General features: G+C 50.4%; 1 protein-coding gene across 1 annotated transcript; it reads right to left on the bottom strand.

Annotated features, from left to right (window-relative positions):
* Positions 1-582: 582 nt before the first annotated feature.
* Positions 583-10,317, bottom strand: ZAP70 (zeta chain of T cell receptor associated protein kinase 70; the record flags this gene model as incomplete). Its single annotated transcript, XM_080633993.1, has 12 exons — positions 583-712; positions 1,065-1,177; positions 1,692-1,832; positions 2,061-2,253; positions 2,526-2,732; positions 3,351-3,531; positions 4,109-4,157; positions 5,151-5,191; positions 5,850-5,928; positions 7,697-7,835; positions 8,439-8,599; positions 9,916-10,317. The coding sequence occupies 12 exons, from the start codon at positions 10,315-10,317 to the stop codon at positions 583-585; spliced, it is 1,836 nt and encodes a 611-aa protein (XP_080490119.1).
* Positions 10,318-10,757: the final 440 nt, after the last annotated feature.

Genomic DNA, 10,757 nt, shown 5'->3' with positions numbered 1-10,757 from the left:
TAGCACAGAGGTGCCAGACGGGATCCAGGAGGTAATGGGCCCAGGGAGGACAAAGCAGTAGCACCATGCAGCTCTGTCCCACTGCTCCTCCCCATCATTCCTGGAAGCAAACCTGCTTCTTGCCCTAAGCCAAGGGGAAAGGGACTTGATAGTTCCCTTGTGCCTTACCCCATGCAAACCTCACCAGAAATTTAGGTGGTTTCCCTTCAAAGAATTGTTTAAGGGATTTGTAAAAATCCAGGTCTGCTGGAGCCAACACAGTTAATCCTTAGTGAGCCTGGTAGGTATTAAACTCTGAGGTCCTGGGATAGTTTTGGAAGTGAGTAAGAAGGAGCTATAATACTGTCTGTTCTGTCCTGTGCTGGGTCAGGCGGAAGGTGTGTACATCATGGCCGGCTGTTTGGAGACACGAGGCACAACTGCGTGCCCCTGCCTGCTGTGACTGCATCATCTGCCCGGTTCCTAGTTCTGGAACTACTGGAGAAACAAAACCGGCATTTGAGAGATTAAAGCAAAAATTCACAAAGAGCCTTTCCAGGTCCCATGCAGGAAGGGAGCGTGTTGAGGAGCAGAGAAGGAAACTCAAGGCAGAGTTTCTTTTGACTTGTCCTCTGTCTCTGGCCCTGGCCCATTTTCTGTCTTGTTCGCAATACTGTAGTAGTAGGAGCGGATTATGTTTTCCACAGTAATAAATCCTGGACGTTCTTCCGATCTGCAAAGGCAGAAAGGAACAAATATAGTCACAGAAAGGACTAAAGTGGACTGATGCAGCGAGAAGATACCAAGCAGAACCTGGGGGAGAACAGCAGCCCAGTTGTACCAGGGCTTATGCAAATGGGACTTTGCTGGGTTAGAGAGGGTCAAAGGCACAGACGTTCTGACATCTTCCAGGACTGGTACAGGCAAATGGAGGGGTATGAGAATAAAGAAATAGGTTCATCGTTCATCATGGACCAGGGAATGGGATCAAGGCAGGAGACACCATTTGCTTTGTGCTGTTACCATCCAGACACTGTGTGCTGTTCTTATGCCCAGCAAACAGGTGAGCTAAGTGAAAGCCTTACCTGTAGGTCCAGCATTGCTGCATGAGGGTGTACATCTCTGCCGGGCAGTCCGTGGGGCATTCCATGCGCTTCCCTTGATCTATGAAGCTCATGACCTCTGGACCTTTCATTTTCTAGGATAAGATCAAGTAGGAAATATTAATGATTTTGGAACTGGCAACAGGATTAGAAGGGGCAGATTAGAGCAGAGCCTGGGGTAATGCTTTGGGTCCATGCACCACACACCCATAGAGTCACTGTTTTCAGCCCAGCACCCAGCAGCAGTGCCTGGTGTTGTGCCCAGCCTGCGGGACCCATCCCAAGCATGGGCAGAGCGGTGGCTGAGCAGCTGATTTTTCATCTCTGCAAGTGAGCAGAAGGATCAAAGGGAATTTCTGCTTTGAATCAAACCCAAATTATTTTGTTTTCTGTTTCTTCTCCCTTAAATGAATGCAAACTTGCACGATCCAAACAATCTAAATTGTGCTTTTCGTAAAGTGGAAGTGAGCCTGTCTGCTTTCCATTCTGACAGTGGGAAGAGAACCCACACAAGGAAACGGAAACGATAGTTTTAATGCATGTCAGCCTTTTATAGAGTGGGAGACTAGATTGTGGCATTCATCTGTGATGAACCTGGCTCTGACTCACCTTGTATGGTTTCTGCCCATAGGTGAAGGCCTCCCACATGGTGACACCATAGCTCCACACATCACTCTTGCTGGAGAACTTGTGGTAGAGGACACACTCTGGGGCATACCATTTCAAAGGCCACTTTCCTGCTGTCCTGGCCTGTAGCAAAGCAAAGGGGAGTATTTCCACCCTGAGACACAGACTGCTATGAACTGAACCCGAACTCTGCTTTGCTAAATGTTTGTGTTGAATGCGATCCCACACTGCTGAAAATTATCCCTTTGCCCTAGGCTGGGAGCTCAAGGTCCCAAGCCATGAATCCCTTAACGCCAGCCCAAGCCCTGCTGTCTTGTTGGCCCTGCTCCCCTTTGCTGTGCTCACACTTACCTTGTAGTAGCTGTCATCGGCACCAAGAGCCTTGGAGAGTCCAAAGTCACTGATCTTGGCATAGTGCTGGTTAACCAGCAGGACATTTCTGGCTGCCAGGTCCCTGTGGACAAAGTTTTTTTCCTCCAAGTACTTCATCCCCATGGATACTTGGTGCATCAGCTCCACGATATTGCTGACTGTAATCTCGTCTCTGGGGAATATGAAAGGACAACACAGCAATAAGGGACCTGCCATTGCTCTGTACACCATGGTCCCCTCCAAGCTTTCTAGCTTTCGTCTTGCCTAGCAAGGCAGGATGAACATGGACATCTCTGCTCCAGAAGCATCAGTCCTGGTTACCTCACATGAAAAGACATCTCTTTCTGCTATTATCAGCTTCCTACAAAGCTAGGCTCCCCTGGCAGCAAAGAGTTTGATGAGAAGTGCAGAAAATCCGCCAGCCATATCTTATTCAGTACTCACTTCTTGGAAGCCAAGAACTTGTTGAGCGGCCCTCCAGAAGCCATCTCCATCACGAGCATCAAGGACTCTGCCTCACAGACCCCAATCATACGGACAATGTAGGGGTTGTCCAGCTGATGCATGATCTGGGCTTCCTTCATCATTTCATCTTTCACTGTTTTCTCGTTGTTGCTCTTCAGCACCTTTATGGCCACATCAATCTGCTTCCTACATAGAGTGCAAGAGGAACACACATGGGATGAACTAAACAGCAGCTGGACTCAGGTATCACAGCCAGGAATGTAACCTGCTTCTCACATGATACTGTTTGATCTCTCAACAGCAATCACAGTGGCCTTTTCTGACAGATCCCTACACAATACTAGAAGGCTAAAGAGAAAAGGACCACCTCACCCTTGTAATAGTAGCACAGTATTTGCCATCTGAAGGTGCATCACCTCGCACACAGAGATCTGCACCACCGTTGTCATTTTTCAAGGGGCAACCTCAGGCGCACAGTGGGCAAAGGCCATCTTTATGGACTCATAGACAACCAGTAACAGAGCCAAGGATGGCATATCGCCTCAGTCTCACTTCTTGGCCCTGACGTGGACCAAGATGACCTCAGAAGCATGGACTTGTTCCTCCGAGCCCAGAAAATGCCTTTGGAAGTGGTAGTCTTATGCCAGGGAGTGTGCAATCACATCCTCGGGCAATGAGTGTAAAGTCATCACTGACATTCCAGAGTATCTCATACCTCCACCCCATTATCACCTAGGGTCCATCTACCTAGAAACAGGCTAACTCTCCTCCAGCTTCCTCAGCATCCTTCAAGGCAGCACTCACTTTCTCATTTTGTAAACTCCTTTCTTGACGCAGCCGAAGTTTCCTGCCCCCAATTCCACTTCATCGATCATCAGATGGTCCCTCTTCAGGAATAGTTTCTTATCCTTCAGTTCCTCAGGGTCACTGTACGGGCTCTCGTAGACACTGGTGTCCATGGGTAGCAGGCGTGACTTTCCTGCACCTTCCCAAGGGATACAGTTGTTTGTAACAGCAAATGATGTACCCTTCCCCATGCCTCCTTCCCTCACTGACTGGGAAGGTTTTCTCTAGTCTCTTGATGGATTCTCCCCCAAGCTCCAGCACTCAAACCTCCCTCCTAGGCACCTCCCTTCCTTTCACACCCCATGGCCTCTCCCAGTTACAGCTGCTGAAGCAGCCAGGATGGGGAAGGGTCTTTGACCCATGTATCAGACCCTGCAGGACCTGGGCACGTGCATGACTTCACCCCATTGAAATAGAACTGAGTATGCTTGAGTATTTAGCAGGCAGGATGGAAGATGGGGAATAAGACTGGAATTGTTTTACTGGGTATGATGGGGAATGAGATAGGGCTTGGTTCACTGGGGCAGTTTGGCAATATTCCTCTCTCAGGACCCTGAAATGACAGGGTACTCCTGGGTGCCTTTGTAAGAAAGGAGCTTTGTAGCACAGCTCTTTGACCAGAAAGTGGTGTAGATGTGTCAGGTAACCCTGTGGTTCCTATGACATCCCCAGGTCCTCTCTCCTGTTAAGACAACAGGGCTTTCAAAGATGCTCACCTACAGGCTCTGGTGTGTATCCATCTGCATTTAGAGGCCCCAGGTGTCTCTGGAAAATAAATGGGGATAAAGTGCATAAAGAAGCCAGAAACTGCTTCAGTTTGTAATGGGAGACGAGAGGGATGGGGGCTCTGCAATCCAGCAGTGCCCAGCTGGTGGTTCCATCTAAAAACCCTGGGGTGGAAACAAGAGATTGCAGTGGTATCCAGCCAACTTTTCTCTTCCAATCCTGGCTGGAAGTACCCCAAAGGGACAAGTCTCCTGCAGTAGGAGGGGTCACCCCAGGCAAGTCTCTGCAGCTTCCTTTGCAACAGGAAGCCTGAAGGCAGCACAGCATACAGCCAGCACACCTACCTGCCCGCAGAGCAGTCCCCGTGAGCAGGGACACCAAGTGCCACCATCCCAAAAGCAGACAGTGACAAAGCAGCATGGGACACATTTGTCCAGCACAGATTTGAATGCCAGCGCTGCTTGCAGCAGAGTCGCCGTGCCGTGGGATCCCACCACAGATTGTGAAAGCTCTCTGGGAAGGATGGGCGAATGCTCAGGCCTTTATTTAGCCTCTGCTGGGCCCTGGGATGGGCTCAGAGAGCCCGAAGTGGCTGGTTTCAACATTGAGAGCGGTGACTGAGTGCAGCCATACCCCGAGGCCAGGACACAGAGGGAGCACAAAGACCGGGCCAGTGGCCAGTGGCCAGCAGCAAGGCTGAGTGTTCCCAGAATCCCACCACGTCTTCCTTGCTCCTGCCTGGCAAGGAGGGCAGGGGGGAGAGGGCTCCTCAAGGACAGGCCCACATGTTGCAAGGAGCACAGTATGAATGGAAACCATTTTCAGCTCTAACGGTAGCTGTGCCCAGCTATTCCTTGTCCACATCCAAGCTGGAAAGGGGACAACATTGCAGCTGGGCTTAATATATTCCATTTGAGCTACTGAGTTTTAGAGCAGGGTTTGAAGAGCAAGGCGAGTTTGAGCAGCAAGCTTGAAGTGCAATAATGTTAAACCACTGAGGTACCAATAAAACAGACCCTCCCCAAAACTTACGCTCACAGAGGGGTGGGTTGGAGGAACCGGTGCTGCAGATGCTGTGAATCAGGAAAGAGAAGTTGTTATTAAGAGTCTGCCTATGTCCCAGGTAGGATCAGAACATCAGCCCTTGAAGGACTATGTGGATGCCTGTGTCTGATCCCCTTCTCCCCTAGCTTCAGCCAACAAAGGTCTGGAAACATGCCTGGATGTGGATGTTATTCCCAGACCGGCCCTCAGGGGTTGCATGCCCACTGGAGCACCCTGTAGTCTCCAGAGCAGGCTGAGCTGTTCCCCAGAGCCCCCCATCCAAGAGACTGAAGGTCCCGTGGTGACATCTGTGACACTTGGAGCAGGACAGTGACCCATGGTTTTGAGTCTTCAGCTCAAGATACCCATCAGGAGCCAGACTTGCAGGACATGTTTCCTGCTGCCTAAAGAGCAGGTCGTTCTTTAGAAGCAACCTTTGTGGCACCAAAAGTCTCTAACCTATTTGGAGCACTGATTCCCTCATCTGCTCCTGACTTTGGGCCACCCTAGGCCAGGCCACTTTTAGCAAACATGACGTGAGACTTGCCCAGTTTGCCATCATTCCCTTACTACCAGAGTGTGAGCAAGGTTGGACATGGTAAAGGACACTTGGGTTGGTGCTGCTCCAACTGGTTCCTCTTGGTGGTAAACCAAGGCGAGGGATGGCACTGGGAGATGTCCGCTCACCTGGCATGTTGGGGTTGGGGCAGGTTTCCCTCAGGTAGAAAATCAGCCCGTCCGGTTTGAGTTTTAGGTACTCCACCAGCTGGGAAAGGAATCAAAGGAAGAAGAGATGGTTGTGAGGAGAAAATCAACTCTTTCTCTGCAGCAGCTCGCGTGGGAATGATTTATCTCTGATTTATGGCAGAAGGAATACTTTATTCTTTTCTCTCCTCTATCTATGCACTCAGGCACCTCCTAGAGTAAGCGCTTGCATACCTGGGTATCTGCTGGGGCTGGGAAGAACTTGGGAAGTTGGATAAGGACTGAAGAAAGTCAAGAGGAAAATCTCCAGGAGAAGAGCTGGGTAGGGCATTCTCACTGTGATGCTATTGTTGTCCCAGCCAGAAAGATTTTTCTGTTGTTTTGTGTTTGATAAAGCCTGAAAGGAATCCTTTGCTTTCCACAGGAACCCCAGGGTGAGCTCTGTGCATCCTGGCTAGGTTTTCACTGCAGTTTTTTAACCTCCTGCTTAAAACTGGGTAGTTTCTTTACCATCAGTTCAAGCACAGTGAGGACTTGACTCTGGCTGGAGACAGCCAGCCCAGCCCCTGGCCACTGGACCGCAGGGGAGATAAATCTTTCTTTTCCCCTCCTGCCTGTTTCAGATTTCATCTGCAATTGAGAGCTTGGCATGGTTCCATTGCCACAAAAATGCCCCAAAGCCCTTGTTTTCAATCAAATTCAGAGTGAAAACAGTCCTGGGAATTTGGAAAATCCAGCAAAACAATGTCACTGCCCCACAGACAGCCCTGCCCAGGAGGAAACCCTGGATATCCCTTCCCCGGAGCAGAGGAAGTTGTGAGCTATGGGGCAGAGCTGGGCTCCAGGGGAGCATGTGACTCCCCAGCAGTGCCAAGAGGTGCTGGACCACGTGTCACATTCCCTAAACCCCTGCCCCATCCTCATGAGGCATGCTGAGGCACTACGGCCATCCCCACTTCCCAAAGCCCCTGACTGTTAGGGGTGATAGGATGTTAGGATATTAGGAACGATTCCTTCCCCAAAGGGTGCTCCGTCATTGGAACAGGCTGCCCAGGGCAGTGCTGGCGTCACTGTCCCTGCAAGGGTTCACACCCCGTGTAGATGAAGCCCTTAGTGACATGGGTTAGTGGTGGCCTTGGCAGTGCTGGGGAACAGTTGGACTGGATGATCTTAAAGGGCTTTTCCAAGCACGTTGGTTCTATGATTCTATGTGTCCCGGGCACTTGGATCTTCAGCCCTGTAAAGACTGTGGCAGCTGGCTCAGAGCTTCTGGCCTCCCCTGCTTTTTGCCCTCGGAACATAAAGAGCCAATCTGCACACAGCAGTTTTGCTGGTGCAGGAGCAGTGGACGAGCAGGAGGGACAGCCTGGGATGAGCAATCTCATCATGGCTTGCTGCACGCGGAGGTCCAGGGTGCACGCTGCGGCTGAATGTGTGATGGTTGCTGATGGGGTGCAAGTATAATGAATACAGCCACCTCAAGCACCCTGGCTTGATGCTGGAGATGAAAAGCACTGATCCTTTTGTTTCTTTGGAGAGGCACTGAACTGGCATAAGGCGTGAAGGCGGTGGTAAAGCCAGCACTGTTTCGGGGCTGCTGTGATATCCCAGACTTAGATCCACTTGGCTAGGAGTGCACAGAAATGAGGTGATCTGATAGACACCCAGCCCCAGGGAATGCGAGAGTTTTCTGAAAGGGACTACAACCACCCATATGTGGTCTTAAAGCCTTTAAAGCTCCACATGGCCTGGCCTGCCCCTCAAGACTAACAAGGGAAAAGTGCCTTCACTCTATTAGGACCAGAGGTCAGCATCTCACAGTGCAGTACCTGCCAGAGCGTGTCAAACTTGGTCCCCTCGGGGATGGAGTACTTGCCAGACTTGTCATGGTCTATCCGGTAGTGATACACGGTTTTGCCATAGACAAGGGAGAGGGCATAGGTGCCGTTTTCCTTCCTTTCTCTCAGCCTGGTAGGAAAGAGAGCTATTAAAAACAACCCTAGGTTTTGCTTTACAAATTATCATGGCTGCAGTGGTGGTGGGCACACGATAAGGTGTTCCTGCATCCTGCTGTCGGAATTGCCACATTCCTGACACCCCTCTGCAGAGGCTGAGAAGGGACCCTTCACCTTCTGTCTCTTGCCCCTCTCCTCCACCCTGTCCAGTTAATTCTTTCTTTCCCTAACTCGTTCAGGAGATAATTTAACGAAGGTCTGTTTCACCTTGGCAGAGATACAGAGCAAATGCTTTCTCCTGTATTTTATTGGCCACACGTTGTCAACGTGACAGTGTTAAATGTCTTCACCCCTGAACCCTGCATCTCATATCATCTGGTGCATTAACAAGCATAATTCATAGAGATATCTAAACATGAGAGACAACTAATGCTCCAGATTGGCTCTTCATGGAGGTCAGACCCTGTCTTTGAGAGATCTGTAACCACAGTCTGACTGTATTCAGCTAAATCTCCTCCCAGGAACTGTCATGTGAAACAAGTAACTTGAGGGTAGTGGAGGGGGGGAATGGTAAAAAGGACAGTTCACAGCATCTGCCAGGGTTTTCCATACTCACAAGAACTTCCCATCAGGTTGTGCCCCTGAGTAGAGCCTCCGTTCAGCTTCATCCCGGGTGATGCTGCCATGGTACCAGGGCATCCTCTCATGGGCTGTGGTGGCGATGAGCTTCTCTACCTGTGGAGCCTGGCTTATGATGGCCTGTTCGAGTGCATCCCCCTGGAAAAGAGTGAGAAATGAGGCTGTTTGCCACTCTGCTGCCTTCTTGTGTGGCTTCAGCACAGTTTATTTTGCACCCTTTTGGGTAGATGACCCAAGAAAGGAGACCTTCCATCTCGTAATGGAAGTGCCTGTGGCCTGAATCATGACTATCATAATAGTGGGTTGAATTCTGTTCTGCTGCAGAGCAGAATTCCTTGCTGATCTAAATTGGTCCCATCCCCTGAATCCAGCAAGTCCATTGATTTGCTGCTGAGGGAACACAGAAGTCACCCCATTTGTATGGAGGATCTTGAGGTTAGGATCCTGGGTGTCTTTCAGCCTCACATTCCTGGAAGACCAAGACCTCTTTCTGGTGCTTCTGCCTGGCTGCTCACTGTCCCCAGACACAACTTGTTAAAAGCAGAGGAAATCATGGGGGGGACCCTAAATTGATTTTTTTGGCACCCCATGCGTTATAAACAGCTGCAGTTTTTCGTTTGCCAGTAGGTGGCAATGTCCTTTGAGTTATCTACCAGCATCCACCCAGCAGCTTCCTGGAGAAACGCTATAGAGCCCCTCTTTCTGCCAAACACCTTTGGTCTAAACTAGACCAAATTTCGAGATCTATCCAAGAAAGGCTCCATAAGGAGAATGCACAAGCCGTCTTTCTGGGGGAACTTGGAAGTGTCTGAGTAGCCACGGTCAAGGTGACAGCAAGGAGAAGGAAGTAATTTTGTGGTTGCCAGTGTGACCCTTCACAGTTTTGCCTTGTACATATATTATGTACTCCAATCTGTAATAAAATCCATGAACTTGACTGTATTTAAATCACAGAGAGACATGATGCAGTGCTCAGTACCTCAGTCTCGCAGACAAAACCTCCCCTGACTTCAAAGAGCGAGGAAAGCCTGAGCAGGAATTTAAGCCCGGTTTTATTACACCTTCAGCACAATGTTATGGAGGCACACACAGCTCATGCAGAGAGCATTGGTCTGACTGAAGTGAGCATCCCGTGTGCTACAGAGGAGCAAACGGCACATGGGGAAATCCTTGCAAGGTGGGCAGTGAGCTCCAATGCCCTGCAGAGCAGACACCGCACAGAGGAAGAGTCTGAAGGTTTGGGAAGATGTTGAGACCTGTTTCTGAAGAAGAAACTGGAAGAGATAGATTTAAGCCTGCTTTTAGTGCCAGCAGCCTCTGAGGAGAAGAACCTTGTTTTACCATGCTGTAAGAGGAGGATGACAGTGACAGAGGAGGTCAGAGTGACAAGTGGCAGTAAGCCCCACGGAGCACCCCTTGCACAGTCCCACCCCACCTTTGGCAGCAGCCAGTACCTCGAGTTTCCATGTCTGCCGGACGTATTCCCGCACCATATTATCCCTCATGCTGTCGAAAACACCGGGCTGGGGCTCCACACCAGTGGGGCGGTTGCAGGGCTTGCGCAGGGTGCAGCAGAGCCCGTCAGCATCTTTGGAGTAAAACTCACAGAGCTCCTCTGGCCCGCAGTGCGCTTTGCCCCCCACGATGGCGTAGGTACCGTTCATCTGGCGCTCGATGGCGTAGTGGTAAAACTGGAGGTTGCAGACCATGGAGAGGACGTAGCCCCCCAGGCTGCGCAGGCACTGCCGCAGCAGGAACAGCCCATCCGACATCCCTGCCAGCTTGAGGTACTCCTCGGCTTCTGCCCTGGCAATGCTGCCATAGTAAAAGGGCAGGTGAGCTGCAGCATCTGGCATCTCCGTGTGCTCACCGGGGTGGCCTGGGCTGGCTCACGTGCTGCTGGTGCTGGGGCTGGAAGAGAGAAGCAGAACTCTTCACCAACACGTCAATTTGCAGACAGGTTTAGGTGGAACCCAGCCTCATCTGCCTGGAGGTTCCTCAGCCCTCAGCTGACTCCCTCCAGGGTCATTTCATCGCATGGAGCAGCAATGGGTGCATTCATATCCCCAGGCAGAGAATCCCACAGTGAATCCTGCCCTGACGAAAGTGTAAGTGAAAATCCACCTAATATCGATTTAAAGATTTCAAGCAACAGAGAATGCACCGAATCCTGCAGTGAATGGTTCCAGCAGTTAAATATATTCACTATTAAAAATATGCTTCTTAATTCATCCCAAAGTTTTCAGCTTTGACTTCCTACCATTTTCTCACCAGCCCTGTTCACAATAAAAGGAAA

This window comes from Psittacula echo (genome assembly GCF_963264785.1).
Source record: "Psittacula echo genome assembly, chromosome: 24".
Classification (NCBI taxonomy): domain Eukaryota; kingdom Metazoa; phylum Chordata; class Aves; order Psittaciformes; family Psittacidae; genus Psittacula; species Psittacula echo.
The sequence above is the reverse complement of the archived record's forward strand: the minus strand, read 5'-3'. Positions and strand labels throughout refer to the sequence as shown.